Here is a 21631-nt window from a genome sequence, read left to right on the forward strand (position 1 = left end):
CACATAAAGAGTGATACACAAAATGTGCACAGGGTGTACACTAGTCCTCCAAAGAAGAAGGACCTTGACCCTGATCCCCAGTGGCTTTAGGCTCCAGAAGGGGACTGAGGTACTCACTATGGTCCATCTGGCCGAAACCAGACGGACCCAGTTCTTTGGAAGGTCTGCCGAAAAAGACCCACCCAAGTACTAGGTGGGTCTCCCCCGAAGGGAGACCCCATGAGAGAGGGTGAACCAAGCCAGAAGGCCATGTCGACCCCCTCCCAAGATGTTCAGGGCAGGCCCAAGGACCTACACCCTACCAGTCAAGCGTGAGACAAACGTGTACACAAAAAAAAAAGTGACAAACAGGGCAATAAATACATAAAGTGGGGGAAGGAAGTGGAGAGAGGAAGTGTAAGCGACCATTGTGCAATACAATGGTTGGCCCTTCGGCCAGGAATAAAAAAATACCTCTGGTCCTAGCCAAAAGGCTCTGTCCTAGAGGCAGGTGTGAAAAAAGTGTGATGGTGCAGTGACCTTGGTGCCATAACTCAAAGTGACCCTCACGCACAGTGAAGTTATGGCACTCCTGGACTGCCACTCCAGGGGCACATACACCACGGGCTTCTTTCGACCCGGCCCTTCATTTGCATGGCAACACCCTGACCCGCTCAAAGGTCAGGGTGACAGCGCCTCCACCAGACACTGACAGCAGCAAAGACCACACCAATCCTAGCCAAAAGGCCGAGATGACCCAGCCTCCGGCCAGACCGGTGCAGCACCCATCCTCACCAGGGGCACCCTTCTGGCTCTCTCGGGCTTGAACGAGTACCAGCCTTCAAGTTAGGAGCGCTCTGGTTTGGTCCCTGCTGATACAATACGTCTAGGTACCATTACACTAGAGGATTTGCACAGCCACCTCCTCTTGTATAGGAGTAGCACAGCACCTCCTCTGGCAACTGATAAGAACAGATACTACACTTGATCTTAGCCAAAAGTTACGCTGGTGACCATGGTCATTGAGATATAAAGCAAGACGAAATGTTAGAGTTCTCACCAGAGTTAAAAGTGAGGAAGAAGCCTTCAATGGGGTCACCTGTTACTGAGACAACACTCTAAGATGGGAATTTGTAAAACTTTCCTCTGATTTCTTGTTGTATCTCCAGAACACAAAGTAAGCCCCGGTTCACACTGCCGAGACTTGTTATGTGACTTGAGAGTTCAAAGTCACCTGACAAGTCGTGCCACATTAACGGCAATGAAAGCGTTCTAATTGGTGCGACTCAAGTCACTCCGAAATAGAGAAAGGTTCCTGTGCTACTTTTGTGCGACTTCAACACGACTTTGACTTCTGTTAAAGAAGTCGTATGCAAGCCACGATGAAGTCGCGCAGCGATGTCGGATTCAATGTGGCAGCAGTGAGAACAAGAGCTAAATGGAAATCCCCCTAGTAGGGCAGAGGTGGCGCAAAATAACCTGACAGGTGTTTTCACTCCCATTTAAACCAAGAAAAATGTTTTGGTTTTACATTTATTTAACTTGTTAAAGCTTAAATGAGAGTAGTGATTGAGTTTCTATCTATTTTAATTGTACTTATAACCTACAGTATGGTAGCTTTGCCATGCCTGCATTGTTTGAACATTTTTATCTTTTTTTTATTTCAGGTAAATATAGCGCTGTCAATTTACAAAGTGCTTTTCCTATATATTGTACGTTTACATCAGTTCTTGCCATCAAGGAGCTTACAATCTAAGGTCCTTAACTCACATTCATACAAACTTGTCTTTGGAGTGTGGAAGAAAACTGGAGTACCCGGAGGAAACCCACACAGGCACATCGAGAACATGCAAACTCCAGGCAGGTAGTGCCGAGGTTGGAATTCAAGCCGCAGTGCTGCTAGGCAGAAGTGTTAACCACTTAGCCACTGTGCTGCCCATAGGGTGGAATTCCCCTAGAATGTCTAGACAATCTGTCTATGCAGGAAAATGTGAGTTCACACTTGCAGAGGAAATAGCTCTGCCTAAAAATCAACATATAAATACTAAATACGTTTTTAATAGCCAGTAAATCTGTTGTCTAAACTATGTAAACTAAATCCATATGTGTAAGAACACCTGCCTACAAAATTACAGACAACAAACCAGTTTTTTTTTTTTTTTTTTATAAGTTTCTGCAGTTTGTAACACATCTGTGACTTGGATATAACATCTGTTTTGATCTCACACTAATATTTATATAAAGTGTTACCGCTCAGGTGTTCCTGCTTTTCTGGGAAGGGGGGGGAAACACTGCCCTCTGGTGTTGACATTGTAAAATGACAGCTGAAGACAGACAAGGGCAGAGATTGAGCTATTCCAGGAAAATGACAACTAATGAATGGCAACATTAGTCTCCCACTTCCTCTGACTACCAGCATCGCCGATAACATCACAAATTACAGAAGGCAGTCTGGGAAGTGCACGCACTGCTTTAATCACGAAACAAAGCTTTGGTTTTAGGGGACTTGCCACTTTTAATGAGTCCTTGGCTCAGAACAGAATTGACTCTGTTAAAAAGAGGAAAAGGAGGAAGTTGGTGGAAAGCTGCAGAACAATTAAGGTAGAGATCGCAGTCAATTGCCTCCGAAACTGAAGGCTTTTCGCAGCTGCGCATTTTATTCTGCGAAAGTGTTTGTGAACATCATCTCTTAATGCTAAGTAATTTTAAGTCACTTGAAGGGGAACTGAACGCAAAAAGTGAAGATATGCTATATTATAGGGAAAAAGTTAGAATTGTTAAAGAAGAATTCCAGGCAAGGTATATTTTTACATACAATAGTTACATTGGTTCACCATAGATAGATGTAACTATGTATATACCATACCTGGCCAATCCTTCTGGAAGCTGAAAATCACAGAATAAGACACAGCTAGTCCAAAGATCTCCACTTGCTTTCAGGTCTTATTCTGAGCGGCTTGCCTGAAGCATTGTGAATACAGGAGGTCGGCCACTTGACATGGGTGTCATTCAGAGAATGCTTTACATTTTCACAATGAATACTCTTATTGGATGAGTTGCAGAGTATAATATCACTGCCACACCTCTCCCCCTTCTCCAATCAGAGAACACTTTGCATTCATTCAGAAAAGTAAGTGTGCCTAGACACCCCCATGCCTTCAGACTTATAACTGTATATCAGCAATGTGAGTTTTAGGGCACTGCTGCCTCTGACTTTTAATCTCGGGAGATTTGGAGTGAGACTTTGTGATGTTGCTGCTCTGCTACTCTCTGTTCTCCTTGCTGGAGGCTGTACCATGAGAAAGCAAAGCCTTGCCTCTACCAAGATGGCCACCTCCAAACGGAGACTCAGTGCACAACAAGGTATAGTAAGTCAGTAATGAGTGGATCAGCTGCAGGAAGAATACTTGGAATACTGAGGACTTGTCCTTTGCTCTCAGCTTGTCTTTTTTGGGTACAGCTTCCAGAGTTCAGTTCTTCTTAAAAGTGCATGTATAGCCAAAATCTTTGTGTTTTAGGAGGGAAAGTTTAAAACTTTTATTTTCTGTTGTCTGTGTCCCCTCTGGGGAGAGTTCCCTTCACTTTTTGTCCAAGGGACCCCAAATAGAAATCTCTACAAAGTGAACAGTTGTCACGGGAACAGGTGTCCCCATTGGAAGATTTCTTCTTACCCACTGTTCTGTAACATTTTGGATATCCCCTTACTTTCTGTCTTTGTGTACATGGTCACCAGGACAATTAAGAGCGCTAATTATCCCAGTGGATACACAAACAGCAATTAAAATAAAAAATAGGCAGGGGTCCTAATTCTTCCCCATGCCATCTAAAACATAAAAAATGTTTTGGCCACACACTTTAATGTTACCATTCCCTGTGCATGTGCCTACCGATCAATTTGCTACTTCACTCTAATTACTACTGATATCCCTTCAAATCTTTCAATCTTGCGCTACTATTGTCTTTGTTTCCGTGATTTGAGTTACTTCTACCACCATGCATGAAATCCATTACAAATCACTGTAAATTTGAATGGAGCTGCATTGACATTTGTTCTGAATGGCATCCCAAGACGCATATACAGTAGGACCCAACACACCTGCTTTTCAGCACACTAGAGTGCAGAGGTGTGAATGCAAGGTATGTTGGACAAAAATAGTAACGGAATGTTTTTCCTGTACTGAGTTTTTTTAAAAGCCCACTTAGAATGAAAGAGCTGCCTTAACGTAACGTGGGTCAGTGCATACTATTGTGCATGCAAAGGTGTAAATTTAGCCTGCAAGAAGGCTAAAATGACTACAGTATCAATCTTCTGATCATGAACTACATATATAGAATCTCAGAAGTTAACTTTTAATACATAGTGCATCCCTGACAAAAAATTCACAGAGCACTAAATTTGTTTTCTAAAGAATGAGCACAACAGAGGCTGTTTTTACCTTTTAGATTGTCCCTCTCTATGTGACAGCCTGTGGGTATTCAGAATTATCAAATTTCAGCTTGAGCTATTGATCTCTGTATAGGGCTTTTTACAACAAAGGAGCAAAGGAGATAGAGGAAACACAGGTACAAGAGCCTAAAGAGTCTCCTTTTGTCTGGAAATGTAAATCTGAAATATTCACAAAAAGGGTTTTAAAGAGGAGCTCCAGGCTCCTTTAGAAAAAAATTAAAAGTCAGCAGCTACAAATACTATTAATATTATGGCACTTACCTGTCCAGGAATCCAGCAGGATCTTCACCCGAGCCGAATTTTCAATCAGATATCGGGTGCTGCCATTGCCATCTTGACTAAGGAAAACCGGCAGTGAAGTCGCCGGTTTCCTACTGCGCATGCGCGAAGCACTCTGTGAATGGTCCAGCTGCAGGGGAAGGAGGAGGGGGCCGAACCCCCCAAAGGTGCCAAATGTGGCAGCGGAGGGGGGAGGGGGAGGCAGGCAAGTGAAGCTTTCCCTTTTGGGTGGAGCTCCGCTTTAAGTCCTGACGTAAGTAAATGTAGAAAAATGGACTATACTTTCTCTTAAGATATTCTTTATTTTATCCCATGATAATTTTCCCATCAAAATGTTCAATTCTTATGCATAACTATAACACAAAAGCAGAATTTTGGTTTCACACAAAATATTACTATTGAACCATTAATGGCTCCGTTCACTTTATTGCGACCCACGTTCTGTGTGTAGGGCAGTTTATCATTTCAATGGGTTGCCCTAGCCACAGAAATGCATGTAAAGAAGTCCCAGACCCTTTTTTTAAATCACGCTGCATGGAATTGGACAAGAGTGTTTTGCTGATGTGTGGGGTGCCATTTTGCCTGCAGGTCGGATTGATTTTGCGAGCATTCCATTCAAGTGAGAACCCAGCCTAAATGAGTTGTTTCTTTATCTCCAACTCAAATGGATTCTTTTTCTGCTCAGTATTTGAAGATACAAAAACCTGCCAAAAAATCTATGTGAATTTGCTTAAATTAATTCAAGTAATCTTCAAGAAATCAAGAAACCTTTGAGGAATGGAAAATGCCATTTTCAGTTGTAAAAGCGCACAATGAAGAAAATAGCATGATCACTCTGAAAAACAGAAGCCAGTGAGTAATTCATTTCCATTCATTCTGTTTGAGCTGTGGTTTAATATGCACAATTCATTCCACCAGGGTCCGCTCTTTCTTGAAATATAACTTTAAGGTAGACAGATCCTTTAAAATGCATTTTTGAAAATATCACGAGTTACCTTTTCTGACTTGACCTGTTCAAGAACCCCGCCCGCTCTTCAATCTGGAAAAGGACACAACATGAGATATTATAATATGAACCTGAGTACTCCTGTAAATGCGAACAATTAAACACAGCTGAGCATGCACCTCAAAGTCTAGATACGTGACCGGTTTAAACTCCTTTTTGCTGACCCTACACTAAACAGTTCTGGGGTTTTTAATTATCTTTTAACCACAATTAAATCCTGGTTTCCAAGAAGTAAATCATTGAATATAATGGAAAAATGATTGAATCCAACTTAAAGCTGAACTCCGGGAAATCTAAGAATCCTCCCTTTCAGTAGGGTTGCACCCACACTGCAAGGGTTAACTGCTCATTTAGGTCTAGGGGACTTGGTAAAGATCCTCCATTCTCTGCTGATAGACTGGTACACGCAGCCTCTTCTCCCTTATAGTGTGACAGTCCTAGGTCCTCTGACATCATCAAAACCAATGAAGTAACCATAGCCCTGCATTGGATGGACATGGGAATGCTTGGAAAGGGTCCACCACCAGAGCATGGAGGAACACTGTCTCCCAGGGGAGTGGAAGATCAGGTAAGTAAAATGGCTCTTCCATCCGCTAGACAAAAAAAGGAGCAGTTAGCACCTGTAGTGAGGGCTCAGCTTCACTGCAAGAGAGGGGTTTTAGGTCTCCTGGAGTTCAGTTGCTCAATGAAAACATACTTTTGATTGATTCCTACCCAATTAATTTTTTTGGACATTATGATTAAAGCCCATTGAATGTTAAAGAAATGTCACAAATATGGATAGCAAAGGGCACCAATGGAAACATGGGCTGCCTACAACACTGTGTGGAGTTTAGTTGAAATGTCTGTATCCTCTCCAATAGAGGTGCATTATAGCAGCCTTTCTCAACTAGGGTTCCTCCAAAGGTTGTTAGAGCTTCCTCAAGCATTGAGCAATTTCTGCCCCTAGGATAAGTTACCACTGACACCAATGATCTTCTCAGTCATCTGAAAAGGGAGCATTCTTCCCAGTGACCACTAGGGATGAGTTCTGGGTTGTTTGAATCCTAGACCAAACTCACCTGAGTGAGACTGCCAGGAAACTGTCACTGTACTGGCCCGGTCATTTCCCTTATCACATTCAAACATATACAAGGGGCATGCGTACATCTGGCTGCTGATGCAGAATGCCTTGACCATCTAAGATTGGCCAGTACAGTGACAGCTTCCTAGTAGGGTTTCTCAGGTGGGTTTGGATTAGGTTCAAAACATGCCTGAGCTCATCCCTACTGACAACCAGTGTAATGGGGTTCTTCTTCACCAATCACCAATCTAAGGGAGACCTTCTCCACTGATCACCAATGTATGAAAGCACCAATGTAAAGGGATACTTTTCTATTGATCCCCATCGTAGGGTTCATTTTTCCACCGACCACCAAAGTGAGGGAACACTTTATGTATGGTTTGAGTTTCTTTTTTAACCAATATTATTATTGGTTTCATTTCATTGTTGTTACTGAAAATAATGTTGTCGTACACTGCAACCCTGGGTGTCAAATACACTAAAGTATGCCCACATTCCCTAATCTTTTATTTATTCTCATAGATACAATTTGCTGTTCTTACTAATGTCCTGTGATATGTAGAAATAGTAATTATAAGCAAGGTTTCCCTGACACCTGAAAGTTCTTTCAAGGGTTCCTTCATGTTAAAAGGGTTGAGAAAAGCTGCATTAGAGCCCAAAATACACAAGTGGTATTGTCAGGTGTAAGGTGAACATGTATATTTTATAGAAGTTTCACAACATGTTTTTTTCCAACACATCCACCAGGCCCAGACCAGTCATCTGGCAGTTTGGACATTTGCCAGAAGGGCTTGTTTGGCTGAGCACTAGATCCCAAGATATTGGAAGTAGAATTCAATAAAAGCCTTAGCTGAGAAACTTTGCTGGGTTCGAGGACAATGAAGAAACCCTGGTTGTGTTGCTGTTGCATTTTATTGTAATGCGATCATTTCTGTACATGTGGATTTTCCTCTGTGCTGTCACTTTGTTTTCAATAAACAGAATAAATTTAAAAAAAAAAAACTTCTCCAAACTGCGGGCCGGGGCTAGATGTGGCCCTTTGCTTGCTTTTATCCAGCCCTTGGGGCACTATTCCTCCCACTGACATTAACAATGGGGCATAATCCCTGCCACTGACTCCAATGATGGGGAACTACTCCTCTCACTGACAGCAACGATGAGACACTATTCCTGCCACTGACACCAATAATGGGTCACTACTCCTTCCAATGACACCAATGATGGGGCACTATTCCTCTCATGGACACTGACAATAGGACACTATTTCTCCCATCGACACCAACGATAGGGCGCTATTCCTCCCACCGACACCAATAATGGGGCACTATTTCTCTCAAAGACACCATTAATGGGGCACTATTCCTCTCACGGACACCAATGATGGGGCACTATGCCTTTTACTGACACCAACATTTGGACAATATTCCTCCCACTGACACCAAAGATGGGGCACTATTTTTCCCACCAAAACCAATAATGGGGCACTATTCCTCCCACCGACACCAATAATGGCGCACTATTCCTCTAAAGGACACAAATGATGGGGTACTATTCCTCTCACTTACACCAATGATAGGGCATTGTTACCGACACCAGGACATTTTCTACTCCTATTGGCCATAGTCTGGCCCTTCTAAAGTCTGAAGGATAATAAACTGGCTGTTTGTTTAGAAAGTTTGGAGACCCCTGCTCTAGACTGCCATCCATCCATCAAGACATTTTGATATTTGCATATCTCCTCCCGAGAGCCAGCCTACCGCTTGCAGTAGGGCTTTAGGACTTTTAAGAGAAGCACTGTGAAAGGGTGTTATGATGGTTTCAGGAAGTGTACAGCACTCAGCTGGCCCCTCCCACCAAGCATAATTTGCCTGTGTTGCTTAGAGAAGCACAGAGACTCAGTGTTGACATCAGTAGGTCAAAAATATATATATAATGAAGACAATAAGTATTTTTTTTTTTTATTTCCAGGGAAGGCAAATATTGCCTGATTAAAGCTCAGCTTTATTGGTTTTAAAAATGAATACATGATCATTGAAGGGGGGGAGGTGCTGACGCCCAAGATGGCCGCCTAGGGAATCTGAGTGGCTGACACGCTGCAGAGGCTGGAGACGCTGTAGATTAGGATGGTTTGGGTGGCTGATTCAAATGCCTAACCACCTAAGCTAAACCCCCGAACGCTATCACTGACACTGGAGTGCCTCGCCTAATGTCTCGTCTGGATTCAAACAGGAGTAGCAGTTGCTGAAGCGGACGGCGGTTAAGGGAGATCGAGAGTCCCGGGAAGGAGCGTTACCTGTGGAGTGCTAAGAGCGAGACCGAGGATGGAACCAAGAGATAGCGCGGAGCCAGACGGGAGTCTCGGCGTGTCTGTATACACAGGCGGCAGGGGCGGCTTGCTGGTGAGATGCGCAGTCCGGCGGAGGTTCTCGAGTCTCAAACAGCAGTGATCAGGAGGACCGGGAGATCTCCCTTCCCATGGCATAATAGAGGAAACCTCAACCACACATGTGAGGGGCTACACTGAACTTGTGAGGAAACCAGAGAAGCCAGAGACCAGGTATGACTATGGACATATAACACTTACAAAACAATGTTTAAAATGGCATAGAGATTGCATAAAAAGCTACAATAAGTTGCAGACTGTTAAGCAATATTAATTTACCTTGAAAGATTAATATTGGGTGGATCAAGAGGATATGAGCGGGTGATTGTACTTCTGGAATAAATTGGTTAAAAGGGTCCAATAACATGTTTAACCAATAAGTGACACTATATTAACAGAACTGTTAAATACTCCCAACTTCAATCTAAGGGGTTAATATAGGAGATAAAAGGTGATAAATACTACCCTGTTATATAATATGGACATCTAAGAAAGATATCTAAAGATAGATAAGTCTGATAAAAATCACAAACATATAAAGAAATATCCCATAAAGGGGGAAAAGAGGAGGAAAAAAGAGCTATTAAAAATATGGCACCTAAGAAGGGAAACAAAACACCACAACTTCAGAAGAATAAGAAGGATAAAGTGGAAAGCAAAAATAAAAACCCTACAGGTACACAAACTACACAGACATCTGATATAAAAGAGATTTTTCAACAATTACAGCTACAATCTCCCCGAACAATGCAAGTTTTACATACATCACAAGAAATCTCAAATATCGCGGAAATGTCGGTACCATCTAGATCGTCAGGAGAAGAACAAATGGATCACCCTAGAAATAGCTCACTAATAGATACAACAGGCTCAGTAAGCGACCCAAAAGAAATAAATAAAGAAAATTGGGATATGAGAAAATACATTCAATCTCTCCCAACCAGAGCAGATATGGACCAATACGTGCATAGATTGGAAAATTCATATAAAGTAGAGATACAGGAGCTTAAGGCATCCACAAAAGTCACACAAGAAAAAACAGCCATATTAGATACCAGAGTCTCGAAAACGGAACAAGAACTAAGGAAGATAAAGGAAAGAGTACAAAAACAAGGAAATCAAATAAATCAATTAATAAATAGCCTCGATGAGCAAGAAAATAGAAATATCCAACATCAGAATTAGAGGGTTAAAGGAAGATGTGAGTGTAAAAGAGCTGATAACTACATTACAAAAAAATTTTCAAGAGCTAATCCAGGATATAGAAGTGAAGGATCTTATAATTGACCGTGCTCATAGGGTGGTGGGAATAAGAAGATTGGATCTTAGTAAACCACGGGATGTCATCTGTAAAATGCACTACGCTCATATAAAAGATAGAATTATGCTCGCAGCATGTCAAAATAAAAATATCCAGCATGAGGGAGACCCAATACAACTTTTTCAAGATTTATCAAAATTTACATTGGATCGAAGAAGAGCATTAAAGCCCCTAGTGGAACAACTAAGAAAGAATAACTTACAATACAGATGGAAATTTCCATTTCAATTACAGGCACAAAGAGAGGGACTAAATGCAACATTTAGTGATTTGGAAGTTCTACCGCAGTTTTTGGCAACTCTTAATTTATCAGAAATAGAATTACCGGACTGGCCTATTTAATACATGAAAACATTTAGAAAGTCCTGACGAGTTAATGGTGGATAAACTGGGGGTGGGGGGAGGTGATCTTAAGTAAATAATGTTACACTGACCAAATGAGGAAGTCTTAAGTAACATGGTGAGATGAAGAGCGTAGGTAGATAGAGAATATGGAGTATGGAGGGGGTGGGTTTTTTCTTTTTTTTTCCCCTCACTAGATTATTAATAGGTTGTATAACCAGCGAGTAATGGATTTGGGTTTTATAATATTGTTACAAGTTGATTCACTGAATAAAGTACAATATACATTATAAGGACAAGAGGTGGGTAGGATAAACAAAGGGTATCTTCAAATATTTTGAAATGTATTGCACAGATTGTTTTATGTATTTTTGTGGGTTAGAGGGTGGTGAGTAATTTTTTTTTTTTGCCCCTCCTTCTTCTCCCCTGTCTTTATATATAAAAAAGGTGGCATAAGATATGAGAATCCTCATTTTTGAGGTGTTTCCCCCACACCCCCATTACCCATTTGCTCCCTTCTAATTTTTTTTTTTTTGGAGCAGTGAGAAGAGTGGGGATTGAAGGAATATAAAGGATTAAAGACTTAAGATAATAGCATTTAAATTGCAGCGTGCGGCCACCGATCGGGCGGCAGTTTTTTTGGTCGTCAGTGTCTAGTTCCCCCATTAGAGGGAACTTATGTTGTTTGTAAGATAGACTGTTTATAAGTCAATAGTTTTTGGGTTGGGTAGTGTGTGTTGTGTGTGTGAGACAATGAAAATATGCGCATAAAATATTAGAGGTCTTAACTCGGCATCAAAGAGGTCTCAGGTTCTATACTCTCTCCATAAACAAAAAGTGGGGGTAGTCTTTTTTTCAGGGGACGCATTTCCGTACGGATCACGTTCTTATCTACAAAATAGATACTACACTACATGGTATCATGATTCCTAATTTCCTATATGTATTCTAAGTCAAAGGGAGTGTCTATTGCAATACATAAGACAATTCCATACCAAGTGATGGAAGAATGGCGTAAAAGAGATGGAAGAGCAATATTACTTAAACTCAATATATATGGTAGAAAATATACTTTTATCAATCTATATTTACCTAATCAAAACCAGCTTAAAATAGGGTCACAATTGATTAGTGAACTTATGGAAAAGGCGGAAGGAATAACAATAATTGGTGGAGATTTTAATTTTGTTTTGCATAAAAATATGGATACCACGGCACCTTCGATAGTACAGACCAGTAGGGAAAAGAAAAAATTTAAAGAAATGATGGCAAAATGCCAGTTGGTGGATATCTGGCGGGTGCTGCACCCATTGGAGAAAGACTTTACGTTCCACTCAAAAGTCCACGGGTCATATCATCGATTAGATTACTTTTTGATAAATCAGCTGGGGGTGAATGTTACTACATCGGCCGAGATAGGTAGTACTATATGGTTAGACCATGCGCCAATATTTTTGAAACTTGACATATTTAAGGGTGAAAATATTAGGGGAAACTGGAGATTTAATGATAATCTGCTGTACGATGAGGCATGTGTATTAGAGATAAGGAAGGCAATAGTAGATTTTTCAAACGATCATATAAGAGACAATACATCTTTGCCGATTCAATGAGAGGCATTAAAATGTGTTATTCGAGGACTATTTATAAAACATGGGGCCAGATTAAAAAAAATAATAGAATACATCAACTACTTAAAGAAATACCTAAAGTGGAAGCTCAACATAAATTAAATCTAACACGTGAAATACTAATAGAACTAACGGATCTGATGACAGAGCTACAAACACTGTTGAATGAGAGAACACTACATATAAGGGACAATAATCGTTCCCTATACTACCAACAGGGTAACAAACCAGGTAAACTTCTGGCAAGGGCTTTATGTAACAGGGGTAAAACGTTGCCTATTGTTAAGATTAAGACAGAAGCAGGAGATTTGAGACATGACCCAAAAGGGATTCTGAAAAAGTTCCAGACATTTTATACGAAATTATATGATATGATCATACCTAATTATAAGGCTAATAGTGATCCAGAGGGTTTTCAACAAAGCATGCATCAATATATAAAAGAAACTGCACTCCCTGTATTAACATCAATAGAAACAACACAGCTGGAGCAAGAATTTTTAGAAGGTGAAATACAAAGGGTAATTGATTCATTAATACCTGGGAAAAGCCTAGGTTCAGATGGCTTTACCCCACGATTTTACAAAATATTTAAAGAAGAGCTCACTCCCATAATCAAGCGGACCTTTAATGCAGTGTCTACATCGGTGCACTTTGTCCCACAAAGTATGCAGGCATACATTTCTCTTATACCAAAACCTGACAAGGACCACATTTTATGCAGCAATTATAGACCAATTTCTTTAACGAACATCGATTTAAGATTATACTCTAAAACAATTGCTAATAGACTCACCCCCATAATACCCGCACATATACATTTAGAGCAGGTGGGTTTTATAAAAGGAAGGGAGGCGAGAGACAATACCTCAAAAACACTCACACTAGTGGAATATGCAGAGAGGCTCCATCCCATCCTGTTTACTAGCAATAGATGCCGAGAAAGCATTTGACAGGGTGGGATGGAGCTTCCTTAAAGAGACATTAGCACAATGGGGGTTGGGTCCTATACTGTTGGATAAAATAATGGCCTTATATCAGAACCCAACGGCTAAGATCCGGGCGAATGGTGGTTTATCGGAGGAAATCCATATATCGAACGGAACTAGACAAGGGTGCCCATTATCTCCAATATTATACATACTGGTGATGGAGCATTTATTAATAGCGGTTCGGGAGAATAAAGATATACAAGGAATCAAAGTGGGTGATATAGAGTACAAGATGTCTGTATATGCAGATGACATATTGTTATATATTACAAATCCTCTGATATCATTACCAAACTTGATATCAGAAATTAAACGATTTGGTGTATTGAGCAATTTTAAGGTGAACTACAGTAAATCTGAAGCACTGAATATCAATCTGTCAAATACCATGGTGGAACTGCTCAGAAAGGATTTTTCCTTCAAATGGCAGGTAAATGCAATTAAATATCTTGGTACTTATATCCCCACTGATTTGAATAAACTACAGGAATATAATTATATCCCGATGGTGCAAAAAATAACGAAAACATTACATCAATATGAAAAAGGAACATTTTCATGGATGGGCAGAATAAACATCATAAAAATGGATATACTCCCCAAAATATTATATATTTTATATTTTACAAATGATCCCCATCTTTCCTGCAACAACCATCCTGGAAAAACTGCGTAGGGTGATTGGGCAGTTTGTCTGGGCAGGCAAGACATCCAGAATTAGTAGAGTAGTGCTAAATAAGACCAAGAAAGATGGGGGCCTTGCTCTCCCAGACATAGTAATGTATCTCAGAGCAATATTGGTAACTAGAATAGTAGACTGGTTTCACAATAGGGACAGTAAACAATGGGTGAGACTGGAAGAAGAGATCACAGTCTTAAAATTGAAATCACTGCCTTGGATTAAAAGAGAGCAGAGACCACCGGATGGCACTATGCCCTCTTTAGTTGTATCTACATTGAAAGCATGGGATATCATGATAAAAAGGGGGTTTGGATCTACCTTTAGAGGTCCTATGACCCCACTATTTAGTAATCCAGAATTCCCACTAGCACTGGAAGCTAAGTCATTTCTTAAATGGAAAAGATGTGGAGATACCAGGATAGTAGAAACGATGGTAGGGAATAGAATCCTTCCACTGGAGGCTATGGGAGAGGAACACAAAAAAGAGTGGATGCAACATGGACTACTCCAACGGTATATTTCATCTTTGATAAAGGAAGCCGTAATAGACAGGCCCCTGACAGCTTTAGAGAAAATCCTTATACAAGAGCCTTATCTAAGGTCTATAAATATTTGAATACAGAAAATAAAACTCAGGAGTTACCTTATATTAAGAAATGGGAGGTAGAGCTTGGAATGGAAATCCCCAAGAAAAGATGGGAAAAGGCTATTACAGTAACTCACAAACTCTCATTATCTGCTAAACACCAGGAAAGAAATTATAAAATATTAACCAGGTGGTATAAATGCCCTGTGGATTTACATAAGATAAATCCGGTAAATAATGAAGCTTGTTGGATGTATCATGAAGCACAGGGCACAATGTCCCATATCTGGTACTATTGCTCTAAAATCCAACCATTCTGGCAAAAAATGAGATTTATAGGGCTACGACTGGGATCGATTTATATCCAGATATACAAATGGCAGTATTATCTATGATCCCTGGATCTTTGAAAAGCATAAAGAAAGGATTATTGAAATACTTCTTGACTGCAGCACGCACTAGTATAACGAGAAATTGGAAAAGCACAAGAGTGCCCTCTATGATGGAGTGGGAACGTGAGATGACGGAGATGCGTGCCTTGGAGGAGAGAAAGGTGTTAGAAGAAGGGTTAAGTAAACAGATATTAAATACATGGTCTAGATGGAAAGTGTTTAGTGCCTCCTCGCAGCTTCTCAGAGAGAGTAAGGAGCCCAATGAAGCATGATAGGACAGGACCTCTAGGGATGGAGGGGGGGGGGGACGGGTTAAGGGGTGCTGGGGTTTTTTGTTTTTTTTTTATCCCAGTGTGTGCATGTTAGGGAGGGGGGTAGGGGGGTTGAGGCGTGGGATACACATCCATGAATTAAGTTTGTAATGATTGAAAAAGAGATAGGAAGAAGATTTGGATAATGAAACATGGGATCTTCTATTGTCTTGGATGTGCATTTGTATTGTTTGTAATGTTAAAAAAATTGTAAAATGGTTTGGATAAATAAAGATTATAAAAAAAAAAAAATGAATACATTACTAGTTTAGACTGACAGTCTGTTTAAGTATTCTCAATTCTGATAAGATCCTCAAATGTTTGATTTTTGTCCAGGAAAGTTATTAAAACTTATTTTCCATAAACCAGTTTGTGACTTATTTTTAGATAACAATAATTCTCAAGGTTCCATAAATATCACTAAAACCACTAAAACCACTTGTGTATTTTGGAGTGATGAATTTTTATCAATAGAAATAAAAATCGCCAAGCAATGACAAACAAATTCAAATCATTCATTGTAGCATAGTAATACACGCTGTAGCACCCAGTCAGCTGTCTTTTTTTTAAATTTTGTAAAACCCTGATTGGCTAATGTTGCCCACAGTGTTTTGTACATTTCACCTTGCCTTAGCAAATTAGCTTGAAAAAGAATTACTTATGCCGCGTACGCACGATCGGACTTTGCGGCATACTTGGTCCGGCGTACCGGATTTCGTCGGACAATTCGATCGTGTGTGGGCTCCAGCGGACTTTGTTTTCTCAAAAGTTTGACGGACTTAGATTTGAAACATTTTTCAAGGCTATTCTTTTTCTTTTATGAACTGGAGTTCTACTTTATAAAAGTGTTCTGTTACTGCCTGTGCTCCCATTGAGATTTCGTTTATTGTCTTCCTTTGTGACCACAACAGAAAATGTATCCAGTGGCTACAGAAAAAGCAAGCGGAACTTCAGAGACAATGCTGGAAGCCAGTCCTCTGGCGCCTAAAGCGAGGATGCCAAAGTACCCTTCCGTCTCCACCCAGTGTATTTTAATTTGGCATCACAAAAATTAACACAAATGTAAAATTTTTATATTAAAAAAGTAAAAAAAAAGAAAAAACATCAATGGTTAAAAATAAAATTGGGGCTAACTACAAACATTATTCTGCAATTTGTCTCTAAAAACAGCAAAGGGAAAAAGGGAATGAAGGCGTTAATAAAAGCTACCTAGGGTTCAAAGACGTAATAAGCCAAAAAAAGTTTTTTTTTATATATCTTTTTATTTATAAGTAACAGTAACTTATGAATGAAAGCCACAATTGTAGATTTAATGATAAAGGATTGCAGAGCTGTCAAACTAATAGCTCAGTCCTGCAGATCACAAGGGGAGAATGCGGCTCTTCTTGTGTAGTCATATGAAGTCTGTGACAGCCGGTTGCTATGCAATATTCACTCGGAGCACACAGAACTCCTGATACAAAGTGAGTAACTGTCAAAAATGTATGGATTAATGCTTTAAAGTACCTATGTTGTAGTACTTTGCTAGGACCTCTCTTATCTTCCAGCCCTTCTCAGCATGTCAGGATGTACAAACTAAGACACATCATATTTGGGGAGACCTATTATCCTAGCATAGACACACACATAACTAAAATAAACTATAACAATACATAATATGAAACTAAAACAAATGCTTGGATGGATTCTATAAAGGACCGAAAGATTTAAAAATATTCTTTCAAATTACATATTTTGAAAGGAATTCAGAAATGTATTTTTATTAATTTTACATTTAATATAATGGTTACATAAAATGATTCCTATAATCAGAATAAAGTAGATATTCAAGATATTCTAGTTTTATATAAATGATAATATCTTTTATATCATTCTATAATATTGTATACATTATGGGGCATATTAATAAAGAGGGGAATGTGATATTCACTGATGATGAATCTCAGCACTAGAAGTATACGCATGCAGTGAATTATTAGTGCATGTCACATGTACTGCTTTATAAATATACCCAAGTCAGGTCTCTATCCCCTTATATAATCCACCACTTTATGTTTAAAACTTGATGGAGACAGTTCATGACGTACGCTATATAATATCACAAAGAACCTCTGTTTGCATGGAAAAAGAAGCACAATATTAGGTTTTGACTGTCCAATATAGTCACATTAATAGGTTGAAATTGAAAAAAATACACGTCTATCAAGTTCCACCATAGAACAAAATTAAATAAAAACCTGCATCATCAGAACCCTAAATGCACAGGTAGTCCAGAGGAAGGAAAGAAAACCGTTAAAGCGCGGTTCAATCTGCTCAAACCGAGAAAAAAACTGCTGCCTGATCCCCTGATGCAGTTGGATACTCCCTGTATCAACAATCTGGTTGTTTTAATTACCTATATTAATAGCCATTTTTATTTTGTGCCTTTAGAAACACATGCAGCCTGCTTTTGAAGCAATCTACAGACCTGGCTAGAAATAGCTCCTGTGCAAGTATGTTCCAACCTCTTACAGGTCATTTGCACTGATCTTAAAGGATAAGTCAACCTTTGAAACATGTTACAAGTGCCAACATCTGCAGTCTTTCCCCCTGCTCCCTGTGATGCGTCGGCCCACACAGTTTCCTGTGAATGAATGCCTACAAGTATCACCAGCCACTGCGGCTGACGGCTTCTAGTTCTCAATGAACTGCGAGGGTGCTGGTGAGCACTCTCGTAGTCCCATTGATCTTCCTGCTCTAAGGTGGCTGCCTGCCCGTACAAGGTACGAGCAGACAGCTATGCTGAGAGTCTGTCTGAGATTGCACCCATGACTTGCTGATCCTGGGTGCAATGCTCTGCAGGCTCCTTAGAAAAAAAATAATAAATGCATATTTTTTTATTTAATTATTTTTTAAAGGTGAACGTATCTTTCAAAATGTATTCCAATTTTGCAGCCAAATGGGGAAAACTCCTATTTTATATTTGTTACATGCTTCCATTTATATAGCATACATATTTTAAAAAATGCTTCTTACCTTTTTACTTACTTTACCTTTTTACATTCCTAAAAATCCTACCCGGGTTTCACCTTCCATGTAATGTCGGGGGACAGGGCTGAGGGGTTATGTTTACCATAATTAACCATGTCTGTACTGTGCTTGCAGATTTTTATTATCTGCTGTAAACTAGATATGACATCTGTGTCGGAATTTGAAGTGAGCAACTTTTTCACCAAATTTTATATATGGACCATTGTGATCATATCTCGCCTTAATAACCTCTTTTCAAGATTGAATACATTTAGTTTAGTTATGTTTTCCTTATAGCTGATCTCCTCCATGGCCTTATGGATCGCTCACATAGGGGCGGCCGGAGGAACGTAAAAGCAGTTTTACCGCCCCTATGAATACATGTAATTTGTGCATGGCAGATACACATATGTAAATGTGTTTTTCAAACATCGCACAATGTTTGATGACTTCATATCTTAGACAGTTTATCCAAATGGATTGCTATTTGTTTTTTGGTAGACTAAAACCTTTTATCCAAGGTTACCGAAGCATAGATCAAATTTAGCATCATCATACACTGGTGAAAGTGTAAGTGTATCTAAAAACAAAACTTTTGTAGTAAAAAAAAAAAAAACAGAGTAGAGTAGAAAAAGGTTAGCAACCCTGTCACTTATTTATTGATGTCTGTGTCCCTGCTTAGATTTCCCCCCTATATTAGAGCTGTCACCAGAACAGGAGATGAGGGAAAATCTTCCAATAGGGACATTTATTCTGGTGACAACTGTCACCAGAAGTGAATTTCGCCTCACTTTGGAGAGATTCACTCTCATTCTGTGTTATATCTACAGTACAGGAAATTAAGAGAAATCTCCATAAAGGCACATGGATGGGAAAAAAACCTGGCAGAAGTTTTATCCTTACCCCACCATACCTCATAAAAATGGCTTTAGATAAATTCACAAAGTAATGTTTCTTTGTTTACTTTGTTTCCAAAGTAATGTTTTCACATAAAATTCAATTAGGGAAAAAATGGGTAAATCTTGAGTGAAAACATTAGCAAACACACCCCTTTGACTTGCCAAAATCATGTAAATAACTTGCCTACCTAAATAATTTTACATGTTTTTTTAAGAATATATCAAATATTAACATTTTTTTTTTTAAACTGTAATTGTATCTGACAGCTAGTATTATTAAGGAGATGAAACCGATACGATGCGATTTTTAATAAACAATCTTCCAGGTTGCATGCGATAACCATTAATGGCTGTCATAGTTGTCATCTGTTCCCGATCACAAAGGGGAGACCCAAAGGGGTGTCAGAACCAGAAACACACACACACCAAATCATTTTGTGCACATACCGTAAGAGATGAACCTTTTGGGGTAAAACCCTTCAATGATTTCTTTTCGTCTGATACTCCCTCCTCTTCCTGTTTTTGACGTTTCTCTGCAGCTTCTGCTCTTCTTCTTTCTCTTTCCTCCTTCTGTCTCTTTTTTTCCTCCTACAAATACAAGAATGATAGATTTTATGATGGAAAATTGTTTTATTCAATCCCAAAACTGATATTTTAGTTGAGGCTGAATGCACGAGGACTGAATTACCCACTGCACCTGTGAGAAATGCTGAGTGAGAAAATTCCCCCTCTGCAGATTCTGCATTTGTTGCCCTTAGTATGGGCTCTCGCACAATACTGCATGACAGTTGCATTTCTGGCTCATTCACACCATCGCTTGGTATTAAGGTGCACATAAAGAGTACGCCCTGCCGTATATTCAAGATAGACACTACAATGCCTTGTAAAATCCATAGCAGTGCTTTCTTTTTCCTCGTTTTTTTAACTTTATTTAACTTGACACTACATTTAACTCAGAAAATGTTGAGATGAATTATAGGCATCAGAATGTGCAGTGCAAAAATAAACCTGAAGCAAAAGGACATAAGACAAATTGTCTTATCTATGGGTCGGGACTGTGTTGGGCAACGCTGCACAGTGCAGCCCAACAGGACTGGGGTGAACAAGCCCTTGCGCTGGGTTCACACTATTGTGAATTGGATGTGGTTTCCCCGCATCCAATTCGCATAGCAGGAGACTGTGGCCGGCTGTCTATGGAGCCAGTTCACACATCTCCACAGTGGCTCTGGTACGAATTGCAAAGGAGTCCTGTGCATCTTTTGGTCTGTTTCAGGTCCGAATTCAGCCCAAAATTCGGGCTGAAATTTGACCTGAAACGGTGAATGGAGACGCACCGGACCCCTGCTGTGAGCCGCTGCGTTCTCAAGTGTGAACCCAGCCTCAAAGTCCAGATTCAAACATAATTTTTTTATTCCATTTTTGATTGAACAGGTATAGATTAGAGCTAATGTTGGGTTTTTATTGCTGCCTTTGCCTCAATTGGGGAGATATCCCCTCACTTCCTGTCAGGACAGGAAGTAATGTGAAATCTTTTCAACAGATACCATTAAAAAAAAAAACTAACACATTTTAAGAAAGCGGGGAAGGGTTAGAACTTTTGACGGTGTTTTCATTGCTGTCAATACCTTCCTGTCCCAGTGACAACCAAATTCACTATTTCTTATACTAGTGTCACATGAACGGGAAGTGAGGGAAAATCTCCCCAATGGGGTGTCAAACAATAATAAAAACCTGACAGAAACTGGAAATCTTCCTTACTTTATCTAAAACTACAACGGAAAAAATGTTGGTTGCAGTTAAGCCCCACAATTATAATTTCAACACAGTGGGGTTGATTTACTAAAACTGAAGAATGCAAAATCTGGTGCAGCTCTGCATAGAAACCAATCAGCTTCCAGGATTAAGCCCAGGTTCACACTGATGCAGGTTAGAAATTGCGCGAACTTGCAGAATTTCAAACCAGCAATGCAGTCCGACTTTGGGGGAGATTTGACAGACATCTGTGTCAGTACAGGAACTACTTTTGGGAATCGGTGTGGTGCCGCATCCAATTCAGACGGTGCTATTGCCGGCAATAGCCGCCAATTTAGCATGCCATTTGACATGTCAAATCACATGCCAAATCGACCCAATGTGAACGTGGGCTTATTGTCAAAGCTTAATTGAACAAGCTCAAGTTAGAAGCTGATTGGCTACCATAAACACCAGATTCTAAATGCTCTAGTTTTGATAAATCTCCCCCAGTGAGTTATGAGTGTGGTAGGTGGTTAAAGCCAGGAACCCTAGGTGAAGTCTTGGGCAGATCTAAA

At 39.9% G+C, this 21631-nt stretch overlaps 1 protein-coding gene across 6 annotated transcripts in view; it reads right to left on the bottom strand.

Annotated features, from left to right (window-relative positions):
- Positions 1 to 21631, bottom strand: part of CALD1 (caldesmon 1) — a 266015-nt gene that overhangs the window by 22268 nt on the left and 222116 nt on the right. For all 6 annotated transcript variants that reach the window (XM_073621277.1, XM_073621276.1, XM_073621272.1 and 3 more), the window contains 2 exons: positions 19770 to 19910; positions 5701 to 5744 (listed from right to left, as the gene is read on the bottom strand). In XM_073621277.1, coding sequence (XP_073477378.1) covers positions 5701 to 5744; positions 19770 to 19910 — 185 coding nt within the window. The remainder of the gene's footprint in view (positions 1 to 5700; positions 5745 to 19769; positions 19911 to 21631) is intronic.

The sequence above is a fragment of the Aquarana catesbeiana genome, linkage group LG03 (assembly GCF_042186555.1).
Source record: "Aquarana catesbeiana isolate 2022-GZ linkage group LG03, ASM4218655v1, whole genome shotgun sequence".
Lineage (NCBI taxonomy): Eukaryota > Metazoa > Chordata > Amphibia > Anura > Ranidae > Aquarana > Aquarana catesbeiana.